This window comes from Mustela erminea, chromosome 2 (assembly GCF_009829155.1).
Source record: "Mustela erminea isolate mMusErm1 chromosome 2, mMusErm1.Pri, whole genome shotgun sequence".
Lineage (NCBI taxonomy): Eukaryota > Metazoa > Chordata > Mammalia > Carnivora > Mustelidae > Mustela > Mustela erminea.
This window is the reverse complement of record NC_045615.1, coordinates 46,979,844-46,997,241: the sequence shown is the minus strand read 5'-3', so window position 1 is coordinate 46,997,241 and position 17,398 is coordinate 46,979,844. Positions and strand designations below refer to the sequence as shown.

The following is a 17,398-nucleotide window of genomic DNA, read 5'->3' as shown; positions in this document are numbered from 1 at the left end:
CAAACTGTTTAACTTCATTTGAGCTTGGTATCTTCCTGCTGGCTGAATCAGTGGTTATGACATGCAAACCTAGCAGCTGCAGTTGAGATCCTTAGGGCCCTGTTACACATCACACTGCCTTTTGGGCAGTGCTTGACAGTTTTGTCCTATTTTGACAAGCATTAAGGGATATTTTCCTTGTTTACTCACAGTCTCTGTTCTCAAAAAGATCCTTTTTTGGGGGCACCTGGGTGGCTCAGTGGGTTAAAGCCTCTGCCTTCAGCTCAGGTCATGATCCCAGAGTCCTGGGATCAAGCCCCGCATCAGGCTCTCTGCTCAGCAGGGAGCCTGCTTCCTCCTCTCTCTCTGCCTGCCTCTCTGCCTACTTGTTATCTCTGTCTGTCAAATAAGTAAATAAAATATTTAAAAAAAAAAAAGATCCTTTTTTGATCACCTGAGCATGACATGAAACCTGTAAAATTATATCTTTTTATTAATACCAAAGGACAAAGAAGTAAAAACATAGATAGGGTTGCTGCATGCGCTCTTATCCAAAATTTCGTCTTTTGATTCTCAGTTAAGTTCACCCATTTTAAAAGGGTGACTTTTCTCTGTAAAGAAAGAAGCTGTGAGAGATATATGGGATGTGGACTTTGGAGCAGATTGCTTTTCTCCACTTCATAGCTGCATCATCTCAGGCAAGTTACTAAATGTCTCTGTAACTCAGTTTCCTTACCTGTAAAATGTGGTAGACTTATAGTATTTGTTGAGAATGTGGTAATGTATGTAAAAATGAGGTAATATATGTAAAATGCTTAGAATAGAAGTGGCACACAGTAGGTGTATAATAAGCATTAGCTACTATATCAATGAAAATCATGGTACTCGGGGCACCTGGGTGGCTCAGTCGTTAAGCTTCTGCCTTTAGCTCAGGTCATGATTCCAGGGTCCGGGGATCAAGTCCTGCATCAGGCTCCCTGTTCAGCGGGAAGCCTGCTTCTCCCTCTCCCCACTTCCCCTGCTTGTGCTCCCTCTTTCGTTGTTTCTCTGTCAATAAATAAATAAAATATTAAAAAAAAAAAAGAAAATTATGGTACTCAGACTTTAAGGTGCACAAGAATCACCTGTCCACTCCTAGTTTCTCATTGAGTAGGTCTTGGGTGGTGCTCCACAATTTGCATTTCTGATGCTGCTGATCAAATGACTATACCCAAGGCCTCAATCTCATCAAAAGCTTTTGTTTACAAAGATGCATTAGGGCAAGAAAAAAAATGTTCCTTGAGTTTCGGAAGGACCAGGTAATTATACAACAATTGGATGCACCCAAGTGTTAAGATGGAGAAAGGCAGGGAAGTGGAGAGGAGAGAGATGACGATCCTGAGCACCTCATTAACATGTTGGGCTCTGAACAGCAACTACAGAGTACACACCACATGTAAGAGATGAGGTGATGAGGACTAGAGGAGGATATTAATTTACTTTCAATAATACCATTACTCAAGCCCATCTAACTTGAGAGTTCATGCACTTTGCACAATATGTAAAAACATATGCCAAAATATGAGAAGACCCTTGGTTTGAAAATACTCTTTTGGGATGCCTGGGTGGCTCTATCGGTTAAGCCACTGCCTTAAGGTCATGATCCCAGGGTCCTGGGATCAAGTCCTACATGGGGCTCCTTCCTTGCTCAGTAGGGAGCCTGCTTCTCTCTGCCTCTGCCACTCTGCTGGCTTGTGCGCGCTCTCTCTCTCTGACAAGTAAATAAATAAAATCTTAAAAAAAAAAAAGAAAAGAAAAAGAAAATATTCTTTAGGGCTCAAGTCATTAAACCTGGCTAAGAAAATTGTGATATAGGGCAAGCTTACTTTTCACCAGTGTTCCCATCATTAAAGATTTCCTGCTCACTTATGGCTAGACATCCATTACTGATAAATATACACTAACAAATAGAATATATGGTAAGGAGCACAGATCCTAAAACCAGTCTGCCTTTGTTTTACCCTCAGCTTTGCCACTTGTGACCTTTTGCAAGCTGTGTATCTCTTTGTGCCTGACTCAGTTCCTTCATCAATAGAATGGGGGATGACAAAAATACCTACCTAATAGAGTTCTGTGAGGATTGAATGAATTATTAGAATAATTGGAAAACTGTGAATATGATCCGTATATTACAAAATACTATCATAGCAATGTTTAGTTTCTTTAGAATGAGAATGAGAATGGTATTGTAGCAATTTAGGAGAATTTCTTGTTTTTATACTAAAAACTGAAGTATATAGGGGTGAAGCATTATGATGTCATGATGTTTGCAACCACTCTATAATGGTGTGCGTGTGCGTGTGCGTGTGCGTGTGTGTGTGTGTGTGTGTGTGAGTTTTCTACTTCATCCTTCTCCCTACCCCACCTAAAACCAGATCAAATCAGAATAGGGTTGCCAGATACAAAATAGGATGCTCCATTAAATTTGAATTTTATATAAATAATGAATGTTTTATTAGTATAAATATGTCCCAAATAATTCACAGAGGCCAAGTAGTGCATGGAACATACTTAAACTAAGAAGTTTTTCATTGTTATCTGAAATTTAAGTTTAACTAGGCATTCTATAGTTTTGTTAAACCTGGCAACTCTAATAAGAGCCATTTATTCTCCTGATATATATGGTTGACCCTGCCCACAAGCATGCCAAAATCTTAGTTATATTGATTTATCCATGACAAAATACTTACAGTTCTTCTGAGTTTTAAACCATACTGGAAATAAGCTTTTTTGTTTAGCTTAGTTCTCCCCCATTGGATTCATCGTTTTCAATTCTGAATCTCTCTCTCTCTCTTTTTAAAAATTATAACATATTTGAAAGACTGCATTTTTATTTGTGATACAACCCATGGATAGAATATACATAAAGATCACATAAAAATACATGAAGCTGATAATTAAACATAATATACAGTGTTGGGTAGGTAGGTGATTAAAGAACTACACATATTTTATATATAGTGTCATTAATGTTAATTCATAGAAGCATGTCTTGCATGAAGAGTAGTTTTAGCAGTTAATAATAGTACAAACATGTTAAAAATACTATTTATAGAACTACAACCTCAAAACAGGTAATCAAACTCCATCTCATGGATTGGTTTAAATGGCCCTGATTTACAATAACCTTTCAATAATAAACCAGGGAAAAGCAGTAAGAAGCCCATTACTTGCAGAAGAAATTACAGAAAATTACTTTGGAACAGTAGCACCATTCCACATTATAATATGCATATTTGTTATATTGCACCTTCCTGAGTTGAACTTTGAAAATGGTAGCCACATGAAATGCCAGAATGGAGGAATTCATCCCAGGCTGGGCCTTCACTGATGACGGTAGTAATAATCTTGGCCATCATAGCCATCGTAGCTACTCCCTTTATAGTAGCTGTACTCATCCTCATAGGCTCGGTAATTATCCCCACGAGGTTCCCCATTTTCATTTTCATAGACTTCATATCCATTGTCATATTCATTAGTGCCTGTTTGTTCATACTCTTCCTCATATCCGGTGGGGGTGGCTTCCCCAGACTGTCGGGTGGTAGTCCCATAGAACTCTGGTGGTGGAGTTGTAGGTTCAAATCCACCATCTGGTGAGGTTGTTGTCTTAGAGCCACCATTGTCCTGCTTTCTAGTCACTGTGGTTCCTTCTGCCTGGGCTTCAGTGACACTTTCTTCTTCACCTTCTTCTCTATTATCTCCATCACTGCTGCCATTACCATTTTCTGCCTCTGTGCTGTTGCTACTGGTGCCATTTATGCCTTGCCCATTTTCATCCACTTCTGCTTCATTTTCTTCATTTTCTTCATCTTCCTCTTCTTCTTCATCACTTTCCTCCTCTTCTGTAGCCTTGTGTCCTTTATCCCCAGCCTGTAAGGAAAAGTTTGAAAGAATCCAGATCGAGGTGTGAAAATGTAAAAACCTAAGACAATTAACTTCATTCAACTCAGGCTATACTAAGGCCTTATTCTAGATATATTTTTGAATTGAAGCTAGCTTAATTTATAAAAGAATTAGTGGGTGTTTTAAAAATTCAAAAACACCTTCGGTGGGTGTTTTAAGAATTCAGGATTAGTACCTCTGTCATTGGGTTTTGACGGAGAAGAATGTACTTGATAAATAAGTCTTCTCTGTGGGAGATGCTTCTTATAGGTTTGCTCTTGACTTTGTCTTAGAGCCCTCTTCCCTGAAATACAGTGGCATCTTGCAGGACCTTTTATTCATTGCTAAGATGCTTGCTTGTCCTTAGTTTTCTGCTATAATGTAGGAAGTCAGTGTAATAACCTGGGATGAGAACTTGCGTGGGAAAAGAGCTTTCCTTATTTATAAACAGAGATATTGAGTCTGCTCTTGCTTTTTCTTTTCTTTTCTTTTTTTTTTTTTTTTTAAAGATTGTATTTGTTTATTTGACAGAGATCGCAAGTGGGCAGAGAGGCGGGGAGAGAGGCAGGCAGAGAGAGAGAGGGGGAAGCAGGCTCCCCGCTGAGCAGAAATTCAGGGCTCCATCCCAGGACCCTGAGATCATGACCTGAGCTGAAGGCAGAGGCTTCATCCATTGAGCCACCTAGGTGCCCCTGCTCTTGCTTTTCCAATGAGTTAATGAAGATAATGTAAAACATCCTGTTTGGTGTCTAAATAACCTTTGATTTCAGTAAAGAAGTGAAATCAGATTTAAATTTTTGAGGAATGATTACCTTCTTGGGAAGTTGGATTGCAGCTAAACCTATATACCCTGTTCCAGGTGTGGTCTCTCCATAGCCAGGTGTGGTAGAAAGGGTGGTATTCTCAGCCTCATCTTCATCTTCGTTTTCATCAGAATTTGCATTCTCTTCATTGTTTTCTTCTTCATTTGAAGTCTCCTGGTGAAAATATCCAGAGCAAGAGAAGTTATTTTGGTTGGAAGAGAACTCAAAATTTGTTGATGTCTTGAGCCACAATTGAGAAAAACATTGTATTCCTCCGGCAGCTCATCACCTAATGCTAACAGTTTCTTCCTCTTGTGCCATTTACACTTCTCACTTCTTAGAACTCAACTCAGTTATCTCTTTCTGTTTATCTCACTGTAGTCTGTTTTAGACATTTCTGTATTCTATTTAATCAAGAAAATATGCTTTTATAATAATTTCAGCATAACTGACGATATCCTCATATTATATCCTGGATGCCTTAGGCTCTTAAAGTCTTTTTTTTTTTTAAGATTTTGTATATATTTATTTGACAGAGAGAGAGATACACACACACACACACAGTCAGAGAGGGAATACAAGCAGGGGGAGTGGGAGAGGGAGAAGCAGGCTTCACGCTGAACGGGGAGCCAGATGTGAGGCTCCATCCCAGATCCATGGGACCATGACCTGAGCTGAAGGCAAATGCTTAATGACTGAACCACCCAGGCACCCCAAGGCTCTTAAGGTCTTATCAGTACTATTAAAACATGGTAGCAAATAGATTCTTACCTTTGCTGACAAATCAGCTGAGAACTTAGACCTGTTTTTCAAGGTAGGATTATTATTCACTTTAGAAAGGGAAGGTGAGCTCAGAAAAGCTAAATAACTTGCTTAAGTTCTTATGTGTGATGAAGCTGTATCTTTCTAATTTAAAAAGCTGAGCCCTTTGTAATGCACTGTGATGTTTTTGATGAAGAAGAGGATTTATATGAATGTCCACACTACACCTAGGATATTTTTTCTGAAAGGAATTCTTATGGAAATGCCTCTCTTCAAACAAATTGATTGCATTGTCTTATTTACTGGCAAAAAAAAGTGAGCATTTTTCATAATGCTTTCAAGTGTATTTAGACAAAAAAAAATTTAACTCAGAAGTCATCTGCCAACATATAAGCTAGTTCTGTATTGTATGCAATATTCAGAAAACTTTAGGCATTTGACAATCAATTTTACCATGCAATGAAGAAACTAACCACTCCAAGAAATTTTTAGTGGTATATAAAGTTATTGCAGAAAGATGTTTTAAAAGAATTAACACTCCTCAAATCAAAGCTTATTATAATCTTATAATATTACTATAATCTTATTTAACATTGTATTCTTGGCCTTTATGTTGTTAGGCAGTTGTTTGTTAATGGAGTTAGTCTGATGTGATTCATAGCTAATATTAAAAGTCAAGACTTTAAAACATGCATGGATGAAGAGGATGTGATGCATACACATATACATACATGTATACATATATATATATAATGGATTACTATTCAGCCATGAATAAGAATGTAGTCTTGCCATTTGCAATGATGTGGATGGAGCTAGAGAGTATTATGCTAATGAAATAAGTTAGAGAAAGACAGTACCACATGATTTCACTCATATGTGGAATTTAAGAAATAAAACAAACAAGCAAAGGGAAAAAAAGAGAGAGGGGCAAACCAAGAGACAAACTCTTAACTACAGAGAACAAACTGATGGTTACCAGCGGTGAGGGAGGTAGGAGGATGGGCTATATAAGCAATGGAGATTAAGGTGGGCACTTGTGATGAACACTTTTCACTGAAAGAATTGATTCACTGTATTGTATACCTGAAGCTCTTATTACCTTTATGTTAACTAATTGGAATTCAAATAAAAACTTAAGATAATCCACAGATTCCAAAACAAAATACTAGAAGAAGAAAATGAGTTTATATAAAGAATAAAAATTTAAAAATAAACACAACCCAGATTTACGCTGCCTTATTACTAAAACAAAGTGACTAAAGAAGAATATGTTTTTTTCATCAAATTTGTAAATTCCACTGTTCCAGTAAACTTTTGGGACTGCTAGAATCCACCCCAAAACAGTCTCTAAACTAATTGTGTCAAATAACCCACAAACACCATGCTGTTTATTTTTTCACATTTATGCTTTATTTTTTCACATTTAGTCCAACAGACTAAACCTTTCAGGGGAGAAAGAGGAAAGATTCTTAGACTAGAACATACAATTAGGGTTCTGTACTGTCATATTACACATGAAAAACCCATCAAATCGATGGTAGTTCATTAGTGGTGAGGTCATGATTAAAGATCCAAACTCTCAACTCATGAACTTCTGTATTTTCTCCTACAAAGCCCTTTCTTTATTAGATACTTTATTTAAGGATATCCTGTTACAGTGAATTAAAAAGGAAAACAGGTCAGTCTATTAATGGGCATTAAGCATCAAATGTCTTTTTGAATAGAAAAATTAGCAATGATTTTTTTAACAGATTTTATTTATTTATCTGCCAGAGAGAGAGAGAGAGAGAGAGAGCGCGAGTGAGAGTGAGCAAGCACAGGCAGGCAAAGTGGCAGCAGAGGCAGAGGGAGAAGCAGGCTCCCTGCCGAGCAGGGAGCCCTATTCGGGACTTGATCCCAGGACGCTGGGATCATGACCTGAGCCGAAGGCAGCCGCCTAACCAACTGAGCCACCCGGGCATCCCAGCAATAATTTAAAAAAAAAAAAAAAGTATTATTAACCTATTAGAATGGCTAAAATGACTGAAGGAAACAAGTGTTGGTGAGAATGTGAAGCAACTGATACACTGATAGAGGGAGATCACAGTATACCTGCTTTGGTTGTTTCTACTAAGATTGAACATAAGCATACTTTTTGACTTAGAAGTTTAACCTCTAAGTAAAATGGCCTCCAGAAATAAATGCATATGTGCACTAGAAGGAGTAGTAGAATGTTCACAATAGCTCAAACTTGGAAACTACCCAAATGCCCATCAACAGGAGAGTAATACATTTTGGTACATTCACTTCATGAGATACTGACAGTGAGAATGAATGATATACAGTCGTAGAACAATTCAGATCAGCCTTTGAAGTTGAGAGTAGAAGAGAAAACACACAAAATAATGTACAATGTGTGATTCCATTTACATAATAAACAAAAATAGGCAAAGCCAGTATCTTGTTAGGACTTAAAATAGCAGTTACACTTGACGGTTTTGGTTAATGAATGAAATGGAGCACAGTGTATGTGCTGCTTTTTTATATAGGTTACACTTGTGTGTTCAGTTTCTGAAATTTCAGTGACCTCTATACACATGATAATTGTGTATATTATATTTAAATAAGTTTTTTTAAAGTGAGGCTGAGGGTTTAGGAGTGGAAAAAAATGTTAGATCGCCAAATAGAAAACATTCCCTAGCATCCTCTCATATGAATATAATTCCTGGGGATTCTATGTATTTAACCTGAATTGACAATGAAATTTTAAGGAGGAAATGGGGAAAAAGGAAGTTCTAGAATCTCTTCAGGATAGAAGCCTCCAGGCTTATTTAACCACTTTCCTATGGTCACTTTCCATAAATGATGTTTGGAGTATTTATTCTCTGAAGTTTTCAAAACCAAACTCCCAGATATTTTTGGATACCATACATTGTATAAGAAACTGTGCTAGGTAATGTGAGGAGGTGTAAGGAGAGTACAGCACTGCTTCTCCCCAAACCAGAGATGAAACATACGGTCTCTAGTCCTCTGGGTCATGAGAAGTTTCAGATTACTTTTGGGAAGATGATGAATGTTCAAAGATTGTTGGCAACATTCTGAGTGTGCATGATTTTATCACAGTTTTAAAGGAGTCCTAATCTTCCTCCATTCCCAACCACTGTCATAGCAAATGAAGAACCTTTGCCAAAAGGTATGCAATCTAATTGGGAAATCCAGTTGGCAAGGCAATTTTGTGATCACTGTACAGCAAACAGTTGTAGTAAATGGATTACCTCAGCTTAGTTGTTGTGTAAGATTACTAAATGGAACTCTGGGTAAAATTCTGTGGGATTTTGTAGGTGGCATTTTCCCTGTACTGGCTTGATATTCTTGTAAGGTCTTCCTTAAGCTATTAGGGTAAATTATAGTACTGGAGATGATACTTTTTAAAACTATCATATCATATCAAACCATATAAAAATGATTTTTATGGTTAAAAAAATCAAACTAATTATTTGTCACATTTTAAGTTCCCATACCATTTTATTTTCAAGATAACAGATGTTTATATATGATCCATTTTTGACTGTCACTGCCCATTCATAAGCAGTACTTAAGAATACCCGAATTTAGAAGGTCCCCAAAGAAGTGGATAGCTATAATTTACTCTCCAGGAAAATACACCTAATTAGCATATTGAGCAAGTGTGTCAGTTATAAACATGTTAGCACAATTTCCACAATATACAGATGAATTTTATCTGTGAACTCCACTAATTTGTAGTACTATAGAGAACTGTGCAGTACTATGTGTAGAATCTGTAGTACTATACAATGCTATATATATTTAGACATCTTGAGTATTCATATTTCTATAAGAACACAAATTTTATTATTAGACAAAAAAACATGAAATTCCCATATAATTTCCACATAAGAACATTCCCACATAATTACCACATAAGAACAACCCTACTTTGTGGGTCAAGAAAGACCAATGAATTGCAGTATCATTGTAGAGGATATAAATTAGCTTTTCATATACTACCCACTTAGTAAATTGAGTTTAAATTTAATCCTTTTTAATACAAGTATTGCACTGAGTTTAGGTACTCGTCTTTTACCATCATGTTCTGTCCACCTAAGTATAAATAATACTTTCTTTTCTTTTTAACAGAATTTATAAAGTATAATTATAATTTATTGTAAGTTAATTATAAATACATTATAATGGAGATATTATAATGTAATTATAATTACACTTATAATGGAGACATTTTTGGTTTTGTGTACAGCTTACAGGTTACTTTAATGTCAAATTGCAGTAGTATTTTAAACAAGTCATTTAGTTGATTCTAATTCAATAACATTCCCCTTGTCCAAAATAGAAGACTGTGGGTAGCTGGTAAACTGGCAACGGCTGTTTGCTGAGTCTAGGCTACAGTAGACCAGTTTCCTATTTGTTTTTATGGTGCCTGGTTTGTTATGAAAAATCCTGCAGAAATTCCTTACCTCCTCTTCTTCCTCCTCTTCTGAGCTGTCACCATTTCCATCTTCTTCAGATGAGTCACTACTGCTCTAAAAAAAAAGTGTATATATATGTGAATTCATATATATATGGATATCTATGTACATATTTATGTACACATACTTTCAACACCAAAGAAAATTTCTTGCTGATTGAATTAAGATAAAATACGTACAAATATTTACCCTAATGAGAATTACCATCTTGATTGATTTATTAGAACAGTTCTCATATGAATCTGAGAGATAAAAGGAGATTAGGAGATTAAGGTTAGAAAAAGGCATCTTTAGGTATCAAGATATGAAATGAGATACACAGGAAATATGTTGAAACATTTTGTAGAGCAATGAATCACAGAATTATCTAACTCTTTAAGAACAAGAGGATTATCTGGTTCAATTTATTTTATAGAGAAGGAATCAAGCCCAGAGCAGTTGTGACTTCTCCAGCCCGTTCAAAGCAAGTGAACTAGCACATAGATCATGTTATTCTATTTTCTTTATAAAACATAAAGGAAATGATGATTAGGCTTATTGTAAAATAAATGATTTATTTATTTATAAAAGAATGATTCTTTTAAATAATGAGCTCTTGATGAATTTAAATTAGAATTTGATTTGAAATTAGATTTACACATAATTTTTAGTATCTTTCAGTCTAATTAAAGCTGCTTCATAAAATAAGCCTCTCTCTATATATAAATGAGATTTTATATATATACGAGGTAAAAATTATATAAAAACAAAATTAATTCACTTACTCATTTAGGAGAGTTATAGAGTACCATCCCTCTAAAGAGCTCAATATTGAATGAGAATATATTAAACCAAGGAGTCTGAATATAAAAATATAAGTTAACAAGCTTTGCTTCTTTTTAAAAGGAAATATAAGTCTAAACACCTGTTATCAGAAACTTTAAGATAGTAGAGGAGATTTTTCATCTTGATAAATTAAATTTTCTTTTTCTTTCTGCAACTACCTCTAATGGTACCAGGTAGATAAATGGGTACCTGACTTAAGATGCTGTTTTCTGCACTACAAATCTTGGCTTTGATTCTGATGACCTAGTTAAGTTCTGTGAGTCTTAGAAAATATAGCTGCAGAAGAACCTCAGGGTTAGAGATCAGATATGAGGAAATACTCATGTTCCAGTCCTGCCCAGGGCTGTTCTGTAGGGCTCATTCTTCAGTGGCCATGCCATCCACCCAAGAAAAGGGAATGCTTGTCCCCTTGAGCCAAGAATAACCTTGGGTGGAATAGAGAATAATTAGACCTGCTCTTCCACTTCCATGACCTTAATTGTTGTACTTTCCCAGCCTAGAGGGTAAATAAAGCATGGTATTACAGTAAACTATTTTTCCTTGTTAGTTAATAGAGAGGACAGCATATTTTTGCTACGTATTTTGTCTCAGTGGGAGTGTTTGAATCTTTTTACAAGCTTCCTGACCCCTAGCCTTCTTGCTGTCCCAACCACATGACTCTTCAATTACTGTCTGCAGTGAGAACAATTTTAAAGCTTCATGAAATGCCCGGGAGCCTTAACATTTTCTTTTTTCCTTTCTTTTATTTATGCCAATTTGTAACTAAGACATATTTTTCTTCTGGAAGTCAAATACACTTACACACACATATATGTATGTATATGTATTTTACCATTACTCCTTTCAACTTCTGTCATTCCCATTTATTCAATCCCAAAAGATATGTTTCAGGCATTATTTTGAGAATGAGGATGGTAGCAAGAGAGAAAGATGGAAACGTGGACAATTTCCCTATGTCAGACACTATGATAGATGAGATCAGTACAATGAAAGAAATTTAAAGTTTCTGCCCTCAAAGAATTCACATACAATTCAAACAACATATGATTCCTGAAAGAAGGCATTTCCTTAATTAAAAATGCTTAGGTTCTTAAGCTTATTTATGCTTCCATTTCTATAGCCAAGCAGATAGATAAGCTATAGGTAGACTGTTTATAGCTTTATAATTGATATGACATATTTCATGGAAGTTGGTATTTTAGAAATGATTATATGTAGGGGTGCCTGGGTGGCTCTATCTGTTAAGTGGCCAATTCTTGATTTCCTCTTGGGTCATGATCTCAGAGTCATGGAATCAAGTCCTATGTCGGGCTCCATGTTCAGCAGGAATCAGCTTGAGGATTCTCTTTCTCCCTCTCCCTCTGCCCCTTTCCCTACTTGTGCACATTTTCTCTAAAATAAATAAATAAACCTTAAAAAAAATAAAAGAAAAAAAGAAATCATATGTAAACACAGATTTGTTTGAATAAAACAAAAATTTCAAAGCCAATACAGCTTAATGCATTTTGGGATGACAATCTGAGCACCAAATACTTGATAGATTTAGCAGAATAAATAATACAGAGCTATGGGAAATATATAAGTAGACATGTAAGGGGAAAAAATTCTGGAAATCAAGCTTTGTAAAGTAGGAGAATAAATCATCAATACTAGGTCAGACCAGACTGTAGGATTGGGGCATATATTTTATTGAGTATTTTAATTTATTTATTTGACAGAAAGCAGGAGAGCACAAGCAGGGGGAGAGGGAAAATCAGGCTCCCTGCTGAGTAGGGGAGCCCAATTGTGCGGGGGCTCAATCCTAGGACCCTGGGATCATGACCTCAGTGGAAGGCAGATGCTTAATGACTGAGCCACCCAGGCATCCTGCCCACAGATATTTTTAAAATACAACTGTCTTACTAACAAATTCTATATTACTTGAAATGAGTTTGTCTGCATATAATTTCTCTAAATATTGTATATTTAAAATCAGAGATTTTGAACTGTGAATTTATCAGTAATGAAAAATATAACATCTCCTAATATCTTTTCACTATGGCTTTTTTTAACTGGATCACATTTATATATCTATAAAAATTTACAGATGGGAATATCTCTATGTGATATTTTAGAAAAATTGTGGAGCTAGCCATAAATTTAAATTTTTATCATTTCCCTTTAGTTTTAGAAAGAGAACGAGGCAAACATTCAAATGAGCACTGTTTATTTATGGGTCTGAAGTGTACCAAAGAATGGAAGACAATTCTGAAAACCCACAACTCTTGTATCATCTGTGTTCATATTTCTGTGGCCACACACATTCCCCATAATTATTATGGTGCTATAAATACTTTAAGATTATCATTTCCTATCATTGTATGAGTTAGAAATGGGTTAGCCCAACATATGGTAGGATGCTCTGCCAACCCACTGTGCTGAGGCATCGTTTTCAGCATCTTGACTGCTTTTAGCATCTCAGGAGTCCCAGGTCAAATGGTGCATAATTGGTGCCCTGAACCCAAACTGTATAGTAGTAAAAATAGCACAGTTCTGGTTTGTTGAGTATTTTAAATCAACACCACACCCTCAAGTTTTCAAAGGCTTTCTTCACTAGTAACCTAGTAAAAACACAAATTCTTATTTTTAGTGTTTGTTATTTTCTTTTTTTGTTTACAAATTTTAAGGATGTTTTGTTTTTCTCACAGACACTCTCATAATTCACTTCATGAATTTCTCTCTCTCCTCTACAATTCTTGAGCCACACTTCTGTTATTGTGACCAACACAGGTCAGAGGTTCAGAGAATCCTCAGCAATCACCACTGATTATCAACGATGTTTTTAAAAATAATCTCTGCTATTTATGAAGTTAGTCTTTAACTTACCAGTTAAAGGGCTCTTAATTATCAGATGTTAACAGCTGTATGACAGTATTGTCTCAACTATAATATGACAGTTAGTGACCTCATCACTGACTTAATTGTCAACAATAGATAAAGTGTTCATTTCATCAATGTGTTAACCAGAATACCTGAACTCTGTACCAAGATGTTTGCTTTTATTATATCATTCTAGACTGGGCCCAAATGATATGTATATCTCTGCTTTAAAAGAGAACTTAGGAATAAATTTTATTGTATTGTATTAAAAAATTTTTATAATAAGTAAGTCTTTCTGGCTGACTTCCAGTGAGAATTGAATTGAGTTGTTTTATAGTTAAATTTGATCCCCTTTAAATTGGAATGGGTGGGAAAGAAAATTATTTTTTATGCTTACCTGAGCTAGAAATCGTTTTAGAGGAGGATAAAAGTAGGCATGCTTGTAAAGAGAATATCGTGGCCGGTACTTAAAGACCTGCATAACCAAAATAAATGACATATTTATGTTTAATGTATAATAAATCTAGAGGAAGTATATAGTCAGACCAAGAATGTATGCTAAACATAATTACCCCATTTTCTTCAGAATCCTGTAATTTGGCTCTTCGATGCAAATTTTTCATCTGTTTGAAAGAACATTTAATTATTACATACTCTATCTTTTACATAAAAAGGCAAAAAAGGAAATAACTATAGGTTTTTAATATAGAACTTACTGAGAAAGCACAGGCCATTCCCAAAATGCTGAGCAAAATTAAAGCAGTCTTCATTTTGGTGATTGCTTCTGGAATTAATGAAGCGGTAAAGTTAATAAATATTAAAACTAAGAGTGTAACTTTTTTACTCATACTAGAAGGTGAAATATTTGTTTTCATTTATGTCCAGTTATAGTTTGACTAAGACCAATTTCCTGGCTTTTATTTTAAAATTGTTCCTTTTTTAAGTGGTAGAAAACTAACTTTACCTGTCTGTTTAAGTAATCTTTAGTTCCGTACTTGGTTTTACCCTATCAGCTGTGATTTGTCAGTGGCAGACCATTTCATTACTATAAGGGGCTTTAATGTGTGATGTATTTCACATTGGGGCTAAGAGTCTTCTTAATATCATTGACATAGGAATATCAGCTAAGGAATTGAATCGTTAGTATAGTTCTGTGACCTGGGTTTTTTTTTATTTATATATAATTGAAAACTAAGCAAAAATTGAAAACATTTAAATGATTGCTTTTACACCAGGGGTTATATATATATATTCTATATATTGGTTCTATATGGGTTTTGAACCAAAGTTTTATTTGTAAGATGGAAAATAGGAGCCATTTTCCTATGAATACCTTAGAATACTTTGTATTTTTTTTGTGTGTATGAAATGATCCATAATATGTGAAATTCTATTCTCATAGCATGTAGCACCAGACAGCCATGTTGAAGGATAACTCTATGAGAAGAGTTCATCAGAGTTTCACCTTGGGATATCAGGGGCAGATTTCCTCAAATCAGGTTATTCTTCAGTGCCATTTACGCTTTCCATCACTAGTGGGGAGACTGTCACAGGGTGGGTCAAGGGCTTTTCAGGGTCAGAGCAGTAGTCATCATGGAGACTCTGGAATTCTATGGAAGAATTCATTTCTGTGGAAGAATTCTATAGAATTCAATTCTTTAGAAGAATTGAAGATGGACTCTCAGAATGGGAATAGTTCTCAAACAGTCCTGGGTTTTGCGGCCATGCAAAGATCTCACTTCCACATAGATTCCTCATAAATAAAAAGAGAGAGATAGTAAAATCCTATCCAACTTTAATTTCATTCTATTTGATAGAACCCTGTTTTAATAGAGGTTGAATAAACTTAGCTAAAAGCCTGCTAATACCCACCCATTTGCACTGACATATGTTTAACCGAGAGTGACAGCTCTGGCAACATTTTAGAAGCAATATGTAACAATGATGGCAATTTCCCCATAAATACACTTGAAAAAGTAATACTTAAAATGTATGTATGAAAGCTATGTCATATACTGTATTCTGCAGTTCGATTTTGCATTTTGTCATTAGCCACATTTATTGCTTCCTTATTGAATATCTAACACTAAAACATTACACAGAGTAAAATTTAAGGCCTGGAGACAGTGTCTTGGGTCCCAAGTCACACTCTATTTGTGGCAGACTGGGTTTTCTTGATTTTGGTGTCTACAGACTTCCTCACAGTTCTGTATACTTTAGTAAAAGTTCTTGATGGCCATACAACGATAAAAGAGGCTTTGCCCCTGAAGTGGACCCATTTGTCTAAGAAGTTTTTACTGCTATTGGGATGCTTAAAGTAATACTTTGAATTTTGTTACCCATGATCAGGCTTGCTAGCAAGCAGGGAGATTATTTCCTTGCAACTTTATTAAAAGAATCGAATGTTTATGATGTCTTAAAGAGCTAAAAACTTAAATACATGGAACTGTGTAGAAAGGGTTTTGATTACATAAATTTCTCAAAGCACACCGTCAAAACAACTAGGTGAAAACATAGAAGGAATAATATAAAAAGAACCAAGTGATTCATGTAAGCAGCAATTGGCTGCCTCCATAAATCTCATTTTATTTACTTTGTGATTCATAAAAAACAAAGACGTCTATATTGACTACTACTAACCCAGACAACAATTAAAACATTCTTAAAGGATAGTTTTAAAAGTCTAATTACAAGTTTTCATTGGGAAAAGTATGATGAACTACCATTATTTATTTCTTTAGTACTGTGTACTTTTCTATACTGATTTTAGAGATACGGGATATTTACACTTTGAAACAGAATGTATTGAAAAGACATTGTATATAACTGAAGTATAGATTAGGCATAATTTATGGTGAAATATGCATTCATTACGGCAGAGTTACAAGTGAAAAATAGTATTTCAGTCAGGTTATCTTGAATACATCACAAGGAGAAAACAAATAGTTATTTGTGAGGTGGAGACATAGAAAGTAGGCCACAAAATTTTCTAGTTTATGTGCACAATGTTAAGGACTTACTTACATGTGTAGGTTAATAAGCTTAACCTTTTGGAAAAAATCTAAACTCTGAGGTACTAGTTTAATGATAAACAAGTGTTAAATTAATACAATTCAGTAACATCAACATTAAAATAAAAAATTAAAAGCCAGGTCTAGAGATGTAAATTGTGGAGTGTTCAATTTTAAGAAAATGAAGCCATCATAGGAAATCTTACCCTTTTGCAGTTCTGGAGTGAGGAGACAGTCTCACAGGAGTGAGTGACACAGATTGAATATTTCCTCTGCTGTCTCACTCACTCATTTGCTTGCTGTGACTGGCTATAAACTCTTCTTTGCCTTCCAGCAGCCAATCACCGTCATGGGCAAGGTGATGTCAGAATGTGGATTCTCACCAGAAAACCCCCAAACTTCAACACTTTTTCAAGACACAGTCTCAGTTGAATAAACATGAAATGTGGTTCTAGTGCCAAGAGGTTTGCATTGTGGAATTTAATTGAAGGTTCAGATGAAGATGAATAGTTTGAGCTCTGAATATATATAATAATATACTGGATTTGAATTAAAATAAGTAGCAAAAGATTTAACCATTTAAAACTTTTATAATTGTACAAACTTTTCACTGTTGAAAGGAAACTTACTGTAATCAGATACAATCCTACATTATTAATTTAGTAAAAAAAGAAATAATAGGGTGCCTCGGTGGCTCAGTTGGTTAAACAACTACCTTCGGCTGGGGTCATGATTCCAGGGTCCTGGGATC

General features: G+C 35.3%; 1 protein-coding gene across 1 annotated transcript; it reads right to left on the bottom strand.

The window, feature by feature from the left end:
* Nucleotides 1–2,831: 2,831 nt before the first annotated feature.
* IBSP (integrin binding sialoprotein) lies at nucleotides 2,832–16,938 on the bottom strand. The gene is made up of 7 exons (XM_032331225.1): nucleotides 16,854–16,938; nucleotides 14,353–14,420; nucleotides 14,209–14,259; nucleotides 14,034–14,111; nucleotides 9,941–10,006; nucleotides 4,713–4,877; nucleotides 2,832–3,888 (listed from the first exon to the last, which is right to left on the bottom strand). The coding sequence occupies exons 2-7, from the start codon at nucleotides 14,404–14,406 to the stop codon at nucleotides 3,343–3,345; spliced, it is 960 nt and encodes a 319-aa protein (XP_032187116.1). The 5' UTR covers nucleotides 14,407–14,420; nucleotides 16,854–16,938; the 3' UTR covers nucleotides 2,832–3,342.
* Between the last annotated feature and the right edge of the window lie 460 nt (nucleotides 16,939–17,398).

Coding starts and splice junctions, on each gene's coding strand:
- IBSP (XM_032331225.1), bottom strand. CDS start 14,406: ATGAAGACTGCTTTAATTTTGCTCAGCATTTTGGGAATGGCCTGTGCT. Junction 10,007..14,033: donor TAAAACGATTTCTAGCTCAG/GTAAGCATAAAA, acceptor CTTTTTTTTTAG/AGCAGTAGTGACTCATCTGA. Junction 3,889..4,712: donor CAATCCAACTTCCCAAGAAG/GTAATCATTCCT, acceptor TTTTCCTTACAG/GCTGGGGATAAAGGACACAA.